The 17,626-nt window shown below is 40.4% G+C and overlaps 1 protein-coding gene across 8 annotated transcripts in view; it reads left to right on the forward strand.

The window, feature by feature from the left end:
* Positions 1-17,626, forward strand: part of mef2aa (myocyte enhancer factor 2aa) — a 67,831-nt gene that overhangs the window by 46,179 nt on the left and 4,026 nt on the right. For 4 of the 8 annotated variants that reach the window (XM_085412146.1, XM_085412145.1, XM_085412148.1 and 1 more), the window contains exons 4-9: positions 3,127-3,261; positions 4,627-4,849; positions 13,669-13,853; positions 15,344-15,367; positions 17,100-17,229; positions 17,406-17,529. In XM_085412146.1, coding sequence (XP_085268272.1) covers positions 3,127-3,261; positions 4,627-4,849; positions 13,669-13,853; positions 15,344-15,367; positions 17,100-17,229; positions 17,406-17,529 — 821 coding nt within the window. Of the gene's footprint in view, positions 1-2,927; positions 3,060-3,126; positions 3,262-4,626; positions 4,850-6,606; positions 6,667-13,668; positions 13,854-15,343; positions 15,368-17,099; positions 17,230-17,405; positions 17,530-17,626 lie in introns of all 8 variants that reach the window. The other 4 variants (XM_085412152.1, XM_085412149.1, XM_085412151.1 and 1 more) reach the window with 4 other exon arrangements.

Raw genomic sequence — 17,626 nt, forward strand, 5'->3', positions numbered from 1 at the left:
TGCCAAGTAATTTAAAAAAAGAATTACAGCCATGCTTTACTTGCACTTCAATATTGCATTCATTAGAACAGTACAGAGATGAACTGTTGCACAACACGACACCTTCTAGTACATCTCTTTGAAGATAATATGTATTGTAGTGACTCGTGTCATGTATCATAAAACACATCTGAGTCCCGCCTGCCCTTGACTGCTATTTGGTTCTTGCTCGCCCACTCTGCTTCTGCTACCCCTCCCTAAAAGGCTTGGACTAGTGGGTGTGGTGTACTGAAGGTTGGCCAGGCTTGTTGTGAAAGTGGAGCAACCCTGCCCATCTCGCACAGCCGTGCCCGACCAATCCGACCAAGATATTCCCATAATGAGCAGGTTGGAACTTAAATTAGCAGGTTGAGATCAGATCTTTGGCTCACTGGTGGAGAAAGTGCATAGCTTAACCCCAGTAAACACAGGCCTTTCAGGACACTAACTAAAGGGGGTTGCGTTCAGTAAACAGGAAATGAACCAGCAAGGCGTTTTCTTAGAATGAGAAGAATGCCTCCACTCTGTACCACACCAAACAGTAATGCATCTGTGGTACAGTGCTGGTCATTCATTATCCAGAGGACTTCTCTCTCTTGCGCTCCTTTGGGCACTATGTACACTTAACGTTTAAAGAGATGTGGGTGTTTTTTTGTTGTTGTTTCTTTCTTTCTGAACTTCCTCATTTCGATCTCAGCTATGCACAGCTTAATTTCTCTCATTGCATGTTGCATACCAACATTGTTACTGGGTTTTAAAATATACATCCCTCAAAAAGAAAATGTACACGAAAACTGGAGGAGCAGTCGGGTGTTTAAAGTGGTCTAGTTTTAATGAGAAATTGTATTATGCAGGAGTCTCATACAACACAGGTTTTAGGAAATGTGACTTACACTGAGGTTGTGGTGAGAACTGCTAGGTTAGCCACATTGTCTGCACAGACCTAAACGTACTGTCACATCGCTGTCAGAGGATGTAGCAGCTGTAGAAACCCCCCCTCCCCCATTCCCCTCACCACATTTACACACACACACACACACACACACACACACACAACGTACAGACATTGCACATATGCACCGCACACTCCTACTCACATAGTTTCTGTTTTTCTCTCTCTCACACACACAGACACACATTTTCCACTTTGCTGCATGATGAAGACCAGAAACAAGAGAGTAAGGTCTCATTAGTGTGTGTAGGTTCCTTTCCTCTGGTGTGCACTGTAACCCCTACATCCACAGGAGTCAGTGACCTTCCTGTAGACACGAGGTCTTCAAGATGGGGCAGGGTGCTGCTGTGGACCTGCAGCAGCCTGATAGAGAAGTCTTGGGAGCCTCGCATAAATCATGTTTTGATGTACACTGCCTAGATATCACAAACTGTCACATGCTGTCAGCAAGTCTTGTTAACACTGCTTTTCAGAGCTGTAATGAGGAGCAGAGAATAGCCTGTATGAAAGTGAGCAAAAGAGCTTAGTTTCATGGCATGTTTCTTACCTCGCTAAAGTTAGAATAGGCTCTTTATAACATCACACTGGACCACCTTATGTTGCTATAATTTCTCAATGACCTGCACAAATAAGCATATGTAACCAATTTTTGATAATCGCACATTCATTAACTTTGATCAGAGTATGCAAGTGCCAACCATACTAATTTGCAGACTAGGTGTGCTCAGCTGTAGAGTCGTTTTGTGCAGGGCATTCTAATAAATGTGAAAGATATAGCCATGCACATGCATAGGCTGTGGGGACAGGAATGGATACAAGAAAAGAAAAAGGGAGTTTCCAGGTGAAGGGTGAATTGGTGAAAGTGACTTTTCCAGTTTATCCTTGTCTTCCACACTCTAGCCCACTGTGTTTGTAAATTGTTTTTCTGATTTTCTGAAAAGAAAAAACAGAGTAGAATATTTTCACATGTAATTTGGTTTAAAGTACAGTACTGGTCAAAGGTTGCAGGTACATTTGCGAATGATTACCTTGACAAAAAGTGCAAAGATTTTAAAAAGTTATCTATTATTCGACCTTAAAATGTTAGCACATCTATGACATAGCCTTACACAGAGTTTCTCCAGTTATTCAGCTGTGAGATTATCTCAAGCATCTTGAGGAACTTACCACTGTTTGTCTGAAATTGGGTTACCTCAGTGTCTGCTTTATACTGTATATTTAAAAACTGGGCATCAATGTGCCTTAAACCTACATTCTTTCTAATGGCGAGCAAGGGGGTGGTGCTCATCTGGTTGCAAAAATAAAATCCTATTGTACGGAAGTCTATTATTAAGTTGTCCTACTGCCTACTTTATTTATTACCTCAGTAAGCGTTTTTTCCCCCTATGCGATTATGATCTCGATTGCTAGTTTCAGGCCTTATTTACCATAACGTGCTGTTTTATTTCATAAATTCTAGCCGAGTAAAATTGGCAGTAAAGCAGGTTATGCTTTAGGGAGTGGTTACTTTATGACATGTGACACTTTATCAGCCATATCCACCTCTATAAGATGGCAGCGGCCAAAGTGCTTCGTCTGTGGCTTCAAAATGAGTCCACAAACCAATGGGTGACATCACATTGGCTTTTTTATAAATACAGTCTATGGCATCTTCTGTCTCTTCGTTTGATCCTAGACTGACTCAGTGATGTTGTATGGGGGCCATACCATCTGTTACAGACCTGTTGTTTTTCTCAGCACTGAAGACATGTATTTATGGCTGACTGTGTCTGTAATGCTACAGAATTATTTTGTGACAGATCAGTTTCCTCCTAATGTTAAGCATTAGTATAAAAATGTACAGTTCTGATGTTCATAAAACTTTTGCACAGTGTTGTATATAACAGGTAACAAGCAACATAAACACAGGACTACTTCTTGTACATTGTTTCTTTTCAACTGTGCAATTTCATTTCAGAAATTGAGAAACAAAGGCCATAATGACTGTGCTAGTCCTGATCCTGATGACTGTTTTGGGCACAGCCCCCTCATGGATGACCATTTCGGCAAACTAAGCGAAGACAGTGATTTAATGTACAAGCGCTGCGGTGTAAGTACTTCCTTTGTCCCCTGCTGTTTTGTGTTGATTCCTGTCTTTATGTTGATGTTCACTACAGGCGCTAAACAAGAAAGAACACAGAGGTTGTGATAGCCCGGACCCCGATGCCTCATATGTCCTCACTCCTCACACAGAAGAAAAGTATAAAAAAATTAATGAGGAGTTTGATAATATGATGAGAAATCATAAAATCGTAAGTACTGTAAATGCAATGTTCTTGCTTGGCTTTGTGGCACAACGGATTTTTGGCTCTTTTTTTTCTCCATTTAACTCTTTCCTCTTTTTGTTGTCCCTCCGAAGATTTCCGTTAACTTCTTTCAGACCTACACTAAAGATTAATGCCCCCTTTACTGGGTGTGCATTTGTTCCTTACGTTGAGTTGTTTTGCCGCTGATATTTTGGCACACCCTGATAAGATCACATTTCATTAACAGATGAAATGTTGCATGCTTCTGCTAGAAAGATTACACCCTAGTATCATGGTCATGTTATCACAAATCAAACTGCAATCACTATCTCAACATAATGAATTTACAGTAAATACCCTAAGAGTAATGTGAGTGTTTATTATAAACAGTTGCAGATCCTTTAATTTAAGGGTGTTTTTTTTGCCATCTCAATCCAGATTTCTATTCGATTGGTAAAAAAATATATATATTTTTTGTCTCCGTAGGACCTTAATAATCCAACATTTTCATTCTTCTTTTCAAATTATATCTCTTCATCGTTACACTGCACTAATATTTACACCGTCCCGTTCCCTTCTCCAAGTACCACACTGGCTCTGTCTTTCAAGATATCACAGATCTCTTGTGATCTTATCACACGTGACAATATTAGACTTGTGCAAGAACATAGTGCTTACTAAGAAGCAGTTGTTTTCTCTATGTTCCTGACATGAAGAGCATCACTTTGCCATTAACAAACTAATGATAACACCCAACTGGCTCACTGGATAATGCTATAATGAAATGTTCTCACTGCCACCTGTCATTCTCACTTAAAGCTTTGCACAGTCAGCACTTTGTGGGTAAATGCAAATGAGTTGTGATTCTTGTAGATGTCTGGGTTGCAAGTCCCCACCACCGCTGTGTGTTTTGCAGAGAAACACATTACACAATGGTGTTTCAAAAGGAAAATCTATGTGTCTAGTGCTGACTGCTGCAATGCACAGTGATCACCTGACAGCATGTTTTTATATTTTGGGTTTTGTAAGTTATTATTTGTGTATGTTGTGGTATTACTTGAAGATTTGTGTGTATTCTCTATGTATGATGTTAATGAGAATGATGGTTATGAATGTTTATTAAAGTACCATGAATAAATATTATGTTATGTATACTATAAAGCATACAAAGCCGACAATGTAGGAGGTCTCCTTTGCAGTACTTCAATCTGCCCTGCCTGCCTGTTTTGTGAATCTGTTTATTAAAGCTAACCTTCAAGTGGAGCTTGCTGTTAATGATGCCATGACAACCAGTGACTCATCAGACTCATCGGAGCTTGGATTTTTAGTGTAATCTGTGTAAATATTTGTGTGTTTGTCTCCCTCTTCTAGCCCACAGCATTGCCTCAGCAGAACTTCTCCATGCATGTGGCAGTGCCTGTATCCAATCCTAATGCCATGTACCAGGCAGGAGGGACTCTGGGCAGCCAGGGCCTGGCAGCCGCCACAGCTTCTCTGAGTGAGAGTGGGATGCTGTCCCCTCCACAGGCCTCTCTGCACAGGAATGTTGGCTCTGGTGGAGGATCCCAGAGGCCCACCAGTGCAGGCAGTGCAGGTCAGTGGATAACAATCTCACTTCGATTTTTGTTAATGGTGGTTAAGGCAGTTTCCCACCAAATTGATACAAGAGTCGGTCTCACCAACATCAGAAATATTATCAAAGTTTTATTTGCAATAGTTTGAAAAGAGTAGCTCAGCAAATTTGGAAATTGCTGTTTTTGACTTTTCAGAATTTGCTGAGGAGATCAGTATCACTCTTATATCCCTGTTGAACATGGAGTTGGAGGCCAGAAGTTTGTTAACCTAGCTTAGCATAAAGAGTGGAGACAATGGGTAGCAGCATGCAAGTTCACTTAATTTTATAAGCGGGATATATGTTGTGAAGAATCGACATACAAATTAATCTTGGATCCAATCAATTTTCCAGACTTGTCGGCTTTATTTGTAAAAAAGCATCCTGGCCCCTTTGATGGAAATTGTATCAACAACATTTATGTATCACTTTTACTGTTTCAAATAAATACATGCCAGTTAACGTTATGGGATTGGTATGCTCACAATTAAGACCGATCTGCAACAGAACAACCCAAGAAAGAAAAAGAAAGTTCAGACATTACCAGACGTTTGAGGACAAGCGCAGACTTTTGGCTAAGAGACGTAAGTAAAAAGAGAGGCTGCACACAGGAGCAGGGGGGATATGAGGACAGGGTGCACAGAGAGGCAAGGGAATATGAGAGGTGGGAATGGGGCACACACATGGCAGTGTGGACGGAAATGCTGGAAGCTCTGGGGCTAGATATTGAGATGCAGTCCCATCTCAAGGGTACAGGGAAAAAAAACAATAAATGTGACCTATGTCTGAATGACAGAGTTCAGGCACTTGACAAAGCCAATAATGTTGCATACTTCAAATAGATTAGAGAAAACTTGACTGATCTAGCTTTTACCTCTTTAGTTTCATATGCATAAATAGGTTTGCGTTATCTAGGTTGTCCACATTTAACCTCTGAGTGGTCTCTATCTCAAATGGTTTTCAACTTTTTGTCCAAAATGGTCTCCAGGGTAAGTGAGCTAATGTCAAGTCGTCATTCAACACCTCTTATCTGATCTTTGGTGGATATATTTTTTTCACATCCTCTGAGATGCTCATTGTTACACCTTTTACTGTATCTGCATAGTGGAAAAATGATGTCAGTGACACTAGTACTGGTATGACTGGTTGGACTCAGTCAGTTCGGTTGGCTTTTGCAAGATTTCACTACAATGCCTTTGATGGGAGCACATGCAGCAAGGTGTGAAATGCCTCACTGACATTTGACCACATATCAGTAGTAACATGTTCTTGTTTACTGGGGGTATACTAAATGATAATTTTCTAGAATAACTCATCCCTTGTGATTAATAACTGTAAAGCATTTATCTTATTTTTAGATGATTCTGGTGGCATGCTAGCATTATATTCTTTTGACCTAAGTGCATTGCTTAAATGTGTGTGAAACATCACTCAGAGGTGCACAAATTCAGAATTACACAAGTAACCGTTTTCTGAACGTGCCTCCTCACAGTGGAATGCTGCTTTCCTCATCCTCGACTTGATAAACAAGCTGAAAACAAACAAGTTGCTCTCTTTAATCACATATTGAAAATTCCCTCACCATAAGGACCCTGGCAGAGCACGTTCTACTCTTTCGTGCACTGTGAAGATAGAGCTACATGACATTTTCATGTCTGGTCTGCCATCTCCATCACATGCTCTGCTAGCTTGCAGAAAGATGCAGATGGTTAATCATATCACTCTGTGCATCTTATTAGGTGGCATGCTGGATACCACAGACCTTTCAGTGCCAAGTGGTGCGGGCTCCAGCCCAGCGGGTAAGTCCTCCTGGAGAGATTCATTAGCTCTCTGTAGCTCTGCCCAACAGGCTTCCTGCTTAGCAAATGAGCTGGATAGTAGCATATCTATTTGTGATTGGCTAAAGACAGTCGTCAGTACCACTGACTGATTGGTTTGACTGTCTTTCCATTGCATGCAAAGGGCACACATGTCCTCTTAACAGAGAGCATGCACAATATGCTTGGTAAACGCACGTTTGAGAGATGGGAAATGGTTCCACAGCATTAAACCCTGTGTGGTGTTTGTACTTCAAAGCGGTAAAAGAGTGGGGCAATTAGCTGTCTTACTGACACGGGCAGGTAAATAAACCCAGTGTTTCCTTTAAACTTGTCGCCTCTACACAGTTCCCTCTTCTCCTGTTTCCTTCCCGTCTATTGACAGGTGCATCTGTTCCCCCCTGACTGCCCTGGCAGCCCTTATAAGGCTGGAGAGGGTCTGTAAGATGCCTAGACCAGCATAACCCTGTAGGTATTCAGGCCATGTCATTCCACTAAGTCCTCAGTACACAATGACCGGACAGCCTGTCATGAGTGAAAAGTGTCGTGTGACACGTGGAGGCAGATGGAGTTTTAACTCTTTCCTTATTTTGTTTAGCAAACTGGCAAACTGCATGACATCAAAGGTAATAACAATTTGAAGAACACTAGGATATAAGCTTTAAGAGATTTTAGGCTCGGGCTTAGTCACAGAGTTTAAAGACAACCAAAAAGAAAGTGCTCGGTTGGTTTTAAGTTTGGGTGTGGCACCAGGTCAGGGTAAAGTCAGGAGCCTCTGCCAAGGGGCGTCAGCATTTGGCACTGTATGGGCATGTTGCAGCTGTTGTTTGCAACAAGTGTGTAGCAGAGCATAGGCTACGAGGAGGACTAACTTCTCTAGCCCTGATGTCAGATGACCATTCCTGAAATGCTTATGATTTTCCCAAGTAGCCGCAGTGACCACAGTAGAGGCATTTCAAAGCAGCCAGATGGAAGATGTGTTGTGTGATATCTTCTCCCCATTTAATAGTTTTAAGTACTTTCAAACTTTTTTTTCTAAGTTAAGCAAAAGGCAAATTATTTTTATCCCATTCAACTATTGGAGTGTGATAGCCGCTTTATTTATTAGCTTTTTGTGTAAAATTTCTCCATTTTACAGGCGCACGTACTGTATATGCATGCACGATACCACAGCGAACATCACTGGCAACATTTTCTGGCAGATAAATGTCAGTTGTTCTCTCTAAAATAAGCCATCTGTTGTTCTTGTCTAGTTTCTCATTCAGATAATGGCTTGAAAGCTAATACACCTCCACAAACCAAACTGCTTCTCTTTAAGCCTCATTTTATGTGATTGAGTAGTGTGTGTACTTCACTGAGTGACAGTGCATCGCTTCTTACAACAGCTCATACAATAACACCTAATTACAAGCTCTGGTCCTTGACTGGTGAGAAAGTTGTGGTGAAAACGAAGGATTCAGGAGAGTGCTCTCTGGTATGCAGTATGGTTGCGAGCTGTATACATGCCTTCATTAATACTGAATGATTGCAAGGTCTTGAAACACATTTTCAAAGTTTGTTTGCATGCCCACCAGATGTCATTAAGTAACAGGCTCAGTGGTGCCGGAGTTTGTTTTCAGAAAGTTGTTTTTCTTTGTTGTAGTTTTACTTTATTAATCTTAGGCTGCTTGGATGTCCGCAGTTGCTGAATAATGAGGGATACTTTCCAACGTCAAATGCGTGTTTCAGTTTTTCTTCAGTCTAAAATTTTTATGGGGCGTGAACAGTTATTCCATCTGACTTCATTCTTAGCAGTTACACTTGGGACATCCTGTCTCAAATTAGTTTGCTGAGATACAACAAAAGGACCGCAGGCTACATGGCATCTAGCTATTATTGGAAAACTGCATTTGGAGCCCCTTGATTCACTTCTATCATTTCTTCTCATTCATCAAGACTCCCCCCTCCCTTTTTTTTTTTTTTGCTTGAGCCTGGCGCGTGTGGGATGTTGGACACAATAAGTCACAGTGTTTTCTTTCCCCAAACTTAAAATGAAAACCGAATGTTTCACTTGTAAACACAGGGGTTTATGTAATACCCCTTACCAGACCATTTTAATAATTCAGAACAATGAACAGAAACCAAACAGCTTTCAGCGTGCACAGGTTTCAGTCAGAGAGGATTTACCAGCACAACCGATCTGTTAAGAGAAGTCTGAATATAGAATGAGAGCAGAAAAGCCCGGTGACATGCCCTATGCTGAAGGCTTGGTCTTAACTTGTGTCTGTTACCTTGGATCCCATTGAACTTTGCCGTGTATTTGTTCAGACGTGTTTTCATCCTCACTTATTTTCAAATAATTATTTCCTTCACTCATCGTCAGACGTATGAAGTCATAATCAAACTCACATTGCACACATAAGCAAGTCAGGTGGGTTATTCCGTGTCTAAATGAGCCAGTAAACACAAGACTGTGGGTCTTTGTGTCTCCGACCGGTAATGAAATCGCCAATAGTGTGACACAAATGTATTTTAAATGAGGTGGCGAAAGGACATAACTGAAATGTTAATAGATACAGTGTGACAATATTACAATTTAAGTCATGTAGAATTAGAAATATTACAACAGGAACGCTGTGAGTTTTTCTTTTACGTTTCTGAGAATATTCACATTTGGAAAATAGAGAAAGTGTTCTTCATTTTTTGCCTCCTCGATTGTAACATTTTTACAAATGCTCTGCCAGGGTCCTTATGGTGAGGGAATTTTCAATATGTGATTAAAGAGGGCAACTCGTTTGTTTTCAGCTTGTTTATCAAGTCGAGGATGAGGAATGCAATACACATATACACTACATCAGCCTATGAGTAAGCAAGACGACTTATCAGTGGATGTCTACATTTTTAACGACTTTAAAGTAGAGATGGACCGATCCGATATTACGTAGCCTATCGGTATCGGTCTGATACTGACGTAAATTACTGGATCGGATATCGGAGAGAAATAAAAAATGTAATCCGATCCATTAAATATCAAAAAAGCACCTCACAAAACTTGCGACACGGCGTAACTCAGCTCATAACCGTAGCACGTCGGAGCAGTGTGCTCACGTGATAGAGCGGCTGTGTGTATTTGTAGCCTCCCTACCAAACCAGCATTTCATCTCCGAGGAAGTGATCCCAGAGAGAAGTAAAGCAAGTCTGTAAGTTTGTCTCTGAATGTTTGTAAAGCATTCCCACGTTAAGGTTAACAACCGATATATGGAGCGAGTGCCTCTTCTCTCTCCCTCCCTCTCCTGTTGCTACTTCAATCATGAAACTGCTCAATGATCAGCTGATCGGCTTTTCTGCCGCGAGTCCGTCTCTCTTCTTTGTTTTTGGCCCACTTTGCACCAGAAAGAGGAAACCAGCGGCTGAACAACAGCAACACGTTTAACCTTGATAAGCTGTTGTTAGAATTTATTTATTATTACTTTCTACACCAGGATCCTTTTCTACGTAGCTGATGGCTGGTAACTGTGCAGGGGCGGATCTAGCAAAGTTTAGCCAGGGGGGGCCGATAGGACATTAACAGGGAAAAGGGGGGTACAAAGACATACTTTTCTTTCTTATTCTCATTTAAAATGTCTAGCTTTTAATAAATAATTATCTGAATCTTACACCCAAATTTTTAATCTGATGTAAAATATGTAGAAGTCCATTACTGTATATAGTAACTGTTAAGTCTAATATACCCTAGTAAGCTATAGTACTTTTTCCTTTGGGAAGGTACCATCTGTGCAGTCTGCAATTCTGTTGAAGAAAGATGTTGAATCTATTTAATTATTCTTGAAAAATAATTTAATTCTGTGCATTTTTTTTCACACTGCATCAAATTAAAGTTGATTACGTCGATTAAGCATCATGAGGTGGGGGGTGGTTCCCTTTTTTTTTTTTTGCTGGGAGTTTGCAACCCTATTAGTTAGGTTGCTTAATATTTCTGCTAAGTACTCTTTAAAATGCCAGAATAGGAAGGATGGAGTAGGTTTAAGTTTATTAGATTGATCAGTGTTGCTGAACTATGAAATATTTTGTGGGCAGTGTATTTTTTACATACAGGTATAACAGAATAGCTTTAGTGTTGTTGTTTATTTAAACTTGAGTATGAACTTATACAAAATGCAGCAAGATATTAAAAAACAGTTTTATTGATTAAAAAACACACTATATCGGATTCATATCGGTATCGGCAGATATCCAAATTTATGATATCGGTATCGGACATAAAAAAGTGGTATCGTGCCATCTCTACTTTAAAGTAGGCTGTTTTTAATAATGAAAGTTTGTTTCCATGGCACAAAAAGGACATACTTAAACAACATAATAAACCAACTATAACACAAGCCAGTCAAGCCGAACGCTCGCGTTACCTGCATATGTGCAATCATTTCTTTTCATGTGAAAAGACTCTGTACTCTAATCTCGTGATCCTTTCTATCTTTTCCTTTGCTATTTGTTTATTTTTTTAACTTGTGTGCTTGTGCTGTGGCCACTATGAATGATGTGATATTCTTGTGTCAAACAGCTGTGGAGATTTTTCACTGATAAATAAACCATCATTGCCACCAACAGAACCTTAGTGCTAGTATGACTACAAGTGCTAAGAATATGCAAGTTGTATCTTACGTAGCTTGCAGGTATGAAACAAACATCTCTGAAGGAACCTTCTTGCAGTTTTAGCAAAGCTGCAACCTTAAGCCTGAAGTGTTTTCAGACAAAAAAACAGTTAAACCAGATTAATAAAATTAAGCAGATTATCAAGAGAAAGACATAATGAAATATATATAGATAAATGTATAAATATATATGCAAGTGCATGAAAACATAAAGCATACATGGAAATTTAACCCACAAACATTATTGTAATGTGGACACATTTTAAAACATCAGTTATGAATGAATGAATCCTTTATTTAAACAGCCTATTTGAGCTGAAGATCAATGAGCTACATAATAAAACAATACATTATGCACGCAATTGAGAAAAACATATGCAAGTTAAATTTGATGTTAAACCAAGAAAAATCATTTATGTCTTCTTTTGGCTATATATATGTGTGTCACCAGATGATGCATTACATTATTACTTGATATATGTTTTGAGTCGGATTTTTGATATGATTAGGGAATAAAAACAAACTAAACCAAAGCAAGGATTACATTTTGATATTTTACTGCAAAGCATTATTAGAAAACAATGTTACGTCAGACAGTTTTGGCTGCGAAGGTTGGCCTCCAATGCTGCAAGACAAATCTCTGATGTGAAAAAGGCCTTTAGTCATCTCCATCGTGTTGTTTTTCCTCAGCGTTACAAGGCAGACTTCTGTCAAAGTAAAATATTCGAGCTCACTGATTGCTATCAGCGAGGTCTTTATTTGCCAAATTGAAATCCATTTCTTTACATGAAATTCTATTTGCACTCATTGCTCCTCATTCCCACTGAATGACTTCTTCCATGCTTTTAATCAGGCTCGCTATTTTTGGGGCTTTGGACATTTAATCTGCTAATTCTGTAAACATTGTTGTCTTGCAGCAGCGTAGTCTTATATGATCAAAGTGAAGGCTGATGGCAGTAGCTGCTTGCATATACTGTTGATTCAGCGGTGAGATACTATTGTGCACTTCATAACTGTTTATTTGACCTTGAATTGTTGCTGGCCTTATCTGTAGTCAGACGGGCTATTGTTCCATTATGTTCCTATGTAAGAGTCTACTTGTTGCGCACACACTTTGTGTTTCACTGGGATAAACTGAACACAATAGAGAAATCAGCAACTTGTTGAAGTGTTACTGATCTGTTGATGCAGTGCTAGATATCATTAATTCCTTCTTCCCTTTGTTTTCAGGATTTCCGAGTGTGTTTTTCTTAAAGTATAGTTTTTCTTTCCAGACTTAAGTCAAATAAAGTGAGGCTAAGCTTCAAGTGCACCTGAAATCTTACTTTTGTTTGGTTATTGTTTTCATAAGAATTCAGCAGTCCGTTTTTTTTTATCAGAGCTCTTTTGTGTGAAATCTGCAGAATCTCACTGCAGATCTTGTGCAGATGAGTCATACAGTGTCTTGTGGTTCAAAATAAGGTACTGTAGCATGATAGAAATGGGAAGAACACATCTTTATGTGAAACGTGTTTTAAAAAGAAAATGCTTAATGGATGCAGACACTTTATGGTGATTTAGAAATTTTCAGTTTGTTTCAGAAAGATTTATTTTAATTGAGAAACTACCAAAAACATATTTCTTTAAAAAAAAAAAAAGTCCTAATAATAATAATAACTATAAGCCGTTCTCTGTATTGTGGCATTTATTGTAGCTTTAACACCTTTTTATAAGATTTATATTTAATATTGGTTCAATACGATTACTTCTTTTATTTTCGATCGGTCCACACCCAGTGGATATAGCGATGTTTTTCAAGGGTGGTTGTCCAATGAGAAAAGGGAGAGGGAGTTCCTAAAATGTTGTTGGAACTCAAGAAAATAACTTCCTAAAATTAGTTGAATTGTTCTCAAGAAAAGGAAATGACTAATGATCATGAATGCCTAGGTGTGAATGGTGTGGGGATAGTCTAGCACATGCTGCTGTTTGTGTGCACAGTGAAAAACAACAAAGAACAACATTTTATTGTTCTTATTCAATTGTAATGGCCTCAGCTATTTCTTTTAAGCAGTCACAGTACATTTGCCAGTGAACTGCTCCTCGTCCCAAGATGCAAAGAATTGGCTTTGATGTAATCATTCACAGTAAAAATAAAGGGCTCATCAATTTTGAAATGGACATTTTATTTTTGTAAATGTGCAGGATAATTATCCCAGTCTATTAAAACTTCCCAGAGGGTTGGAAACACTTAACGCTGCATGCTGTAGCAAGCTGGAAAACAACACAGCGCGAGAGGTTTGGTTGATGACTGGGAGTGTTGTCAGTCACAGTGCATGGTTTGATGATGTGTTTCTGTTGCTGTGCGCATCTGCAGGAAATGGTTTTGTTAACCCCAGGGGCTCTCCAGGCCTCCTCAGCACAGCCAGTGGCAATGGCCTGGGTAAAGTCATGCCCACCAAGTCTCCGCCACCCCCTGGAGGGAACATGGGAATGGGAAGCCGCAAGCCAGACCTGAGGGTTGTTATCCCTCCATCAAGCAAAGGGATGATGCCCCCGCTGGTGAGTAGAGAGCACACCACTGCACACGAGTATCACTAGCTGAAGCACCTTTAAATATCTCTGCTGCAGGGCAGAGCAGAGCTTTGTTTGGTGTCTTTATCAAGCCCTTCGTAGCAGAACACTTTGCCTGGATTTTGCCCAAACATGTTTTCGATGTTATCACAAAACGTAGCGTGGTGTTCAGCTGAGGTTTCCGCCTCACTTGAACACTTGAACTCAGGACTTTTATTTATCTGAGAAGTGGGGCTCAGTGTGGTAGCGTAAGTGTCTGAGATGTGTTCACCTCTATTTCAGTGTGGACCGAACCATGGATCTGCACCCTCCCTCCATTATTCACATTCATTCTGAGGCCTATAAAAACAATAATAAGAAGAAAGCTTCAGGGTGCCCTGATCGTAGCAAACACATGAGGTTTAAGCAGACCCTCCGAGTCACGAATCGACATTCAGAAAACTGTAAAAGGGGGGTTGGGGCGGGATTTAAAGACAGTTGCAAGCAAATACCCTGATTCACCTCTGTGTGTTGTTTGTGGTGTCAGTAACAGGAGCCTTTCCAGAAAACCGATGTGTTTTGTAAATAAACCTCTGGTTACTGTGGCTGCTCCTCCTTTGCTGAGCCTCAGCTGGCCTGGAGCAGTGTTTAAACAACTGTGTGATACTGTGTCTGCTTGTGGAATACGTAGGAGTAGGACAGGTTGTGTTGCAAGAGGTGCAGGGTGGGAGGTCCTGTTCTGTCTGAGCCTACGAAGTATTTTCGACTGGTAGAGGCTGTTGAGGGCGTGGGCTGTGGCAGGTCTGCAGACAGCCTGTCATTAGGCCATAATGGTATTAAATTAATCACATCTCAGTGTGACAGAGTGTAGATGAAGACTTAATCAGGGGCCCAGGGTGTGAGCCAGATAATATCTTGTCGCCCTTGTCATGTCTTCCTACCGCTATTGATTGAGTGTGGGTATTAAGAGCCCCGGCGTGGACACAGTATGTCCCACAGCACAGAAAAGATGGAAAATGGGCTTCTTGTTCTTCCTCCCAGCACAGGGGGGATTTTTAAGTGCACAGTACTAAGCAGCCATTATTGGTACCAGCGGAGAAGCTTCGTTCGTAATTTCTGGTGATTATGATTTGATCTCAGTGCCACTCACAAATGTCAGCTCTCATTTGTGTAAGCTTCACTGACGTCCGACTGCTCCATCTTCTTTATTTACAAGACTGGAATTTTATAGCCCAACAAACCGGAGCACCAGCGCTTCATACCCACACGTGCTACGGTTTGGTGACAGCATGTATTTGCATTACATTTAAAAAAGCAAATTTAGCTGCTTTGTTCAAAGAGAGCGGGATTTACCAGTGATTGGTCACCAGAAGTTTTTATATTTATTATTGTCCCTTTTACTGTAAATTCCTGCACTTGTCACCTCCCCCCACCCTGAGCGATTTACAGCCGCTCTGCTGCTTTTCTGTAACTCTCTTCTTTTCTTCTGTTGAGGGCAGTCTGAGGAGGAGGAAATGGATTTGGTGAGTTTTGAGAAATGCCTGGGCAAATGGCTGCAATGTGAACGTGCTTCCGGTGATCACTGATGCTAGACTGAAGGCACCGCGCACACTGGAGACTGGCTCTCAGATCTCCCAGTGATAAGAAACAAGACATGGAAAAACAAAAACAACAACGACAAAAACATTAACACTGCATGCTTTGGGTTTGGCCTGTGAAAATTGCCTCGGCCTGTTAAATTGGCTCCTCTATTCCCAACACGTCAATGTTAGTCATATACCACCAGAGTTTATGTGTGAAAGTGTGTGTGTGACAGAGAAGGAGAGCGAGAGAAAGGAAGAGGGGGAGAAAGCAGATCAGTGATTACTTTTTAAAATTATTTTACGCATAGTTTCATGTTTTACAACTCAAAGAGTGATGAGTAAATTATAAATCATTTATATTTTTTAAGCCAGAGAGGATTACATCATCTTAAATGATATCACCTTACGAGATACTCGGTGAAGTCATCTGGCTGGAGAGTGTTGGAACAATGCGAGGAAGCCATCGACTGTAGATCATGATGCAATGGCGCTTCAAACACGACTGCTGGCAGCTGCACATATGTTTGTTACATTAAACACGGGGGAATTTTATAGTATTGTTCTAAACTTTTGCTGCGTTTCATTAGTGGATCTGCAACTCACTGAAGAGTTTACTGCATGACCACAACAAGCTGCATTTTTTTTGCGGACTGCATGCCAGTCACTGCACTAAAAACCACTGGGGCTCTGCTGTGTGTCACTCTGGGTGCTGATATGTGTCATATACGCATATATATATACATATACATAATATTCGGGTGTGAAACTGATCTCCAGACTCACTTTAATGGCTCACTCTGATTGTTTTTGCGGTGGACTCTTGTGGAGTGGAGCTTGCCCAAAACGAGTGTTCTTAACTCTTTAATAACACTAACAAAATGTATTTGTCGTGCTTTTAATTGCACATCAGCAATTCTGTACTGACGTCGGTCAGCTTTCTACTTTGAATAGCAGAATTCTACCTAAATTTATTGCAAAGCTCTCTCAACGTTTTTCTGTATATATTAAATATAAACGAATCTGTAGGTAATCAGACTAAATATATCAGTTTATTGTTAGGTGTCCTCATTTTTTAATCTACTTTCATAAACTTTTTAATGCACACAGTCAATAAAAAAATCAGAAAGAGCGGAACATTTACAGCAATGAAGTTACACTGCCACCTTGTGGCAGCTTTTATTATTACATGCACATTCTTGACACGACCTTTAGTACAGAATATGGAACACTTTGAAAAAAAATAGTCATTAAAAAAACTGGATCATTTGTAGCCTTTACATTAGGGACTTTTAACTTTGCCCAAGAGCTACTTTAGCGAAATGACTGAATCATCTGCAGTATTTATCAGGTAAAATAATAAAAGGATCAAAAGACAAACAAAGAAAGGATTTTACTTTATTCAGTAACTACAGCTTCATTAAACTGAAAATGCTTTAGTTACATTTTGAAAACATTAGGCACAGGTGAAAACTCATCAATAAGTCGTATTCAGTGCAGCCTGCCCCTGGCATTATATGGCTGATTTGGCACGCAGCCTCTAAGTCGAGTAACACGACGCTAAATGAAGTGTTTTAAATGATACTATTGGCACTGTTTAGCATCCAAGTGTGATATTTTTATAGTGCCATGTTTTGAGCTAAAGTATTTTCTTTGTTGTTTGTGTTTTTTGCAGAACACTCAGAGGATAAGCAGTTCCCAGTCCACCCAGCCGCTGGCTACTCCAGTCGTGTCTGTCACCACCCCCAGCTTACCCCCACAGGGCCTGGTCTACTCAGGCATGACCACCTCCTACAATCCTGCTGGTGAGTCTGGACTCGCTCACCCCCCTCCCAGACTGACAACAACCTTTTTGGCCGAGATTATTTGCACAACACGCTGTTGGTTCCTGCTCTTTTCTCAGTGGCACACAGTGTTGTAACTGAAATGCGAGTGAGTTCTCAGTGTGCGTGGTTGCTTTTTTTTTTTTTTTTTTAAACAGAGTACTCCCTGAGCAGTGCAGAGATCTCTTCCCTACAGGGCTTCAGCTCTCCTGGGCTCTCGCTGGGCTCCATGTCGGCATGGCAACAGCATCAACTGGGCCAAGCAGCTCTTAATTCTTTGGTGTGAGTAACACACTTACAAACAAAAGCACACTCTCCAGACGCCCTCACATAAAAGCAACACCCACTGTGCTCTGTGATATCATACTGAATCACACAT

Source organism: Rhamphochromis longiceps, linkage group LG7 (assembly GCF_057381845.1).
Source record: "Rhamphochromis longiceps isolate RC_006_pf linkage group LG7, R_longiceps_female_GT1.1, whole genome shotgun sequence".
NCBI classification, from domain to species: Eukaryota; Metazoa; Chordata; class Actinopteri; order Cichliformes; family Cichlidae; genus Rhamphochromis; species Rhamphochromis longiceps.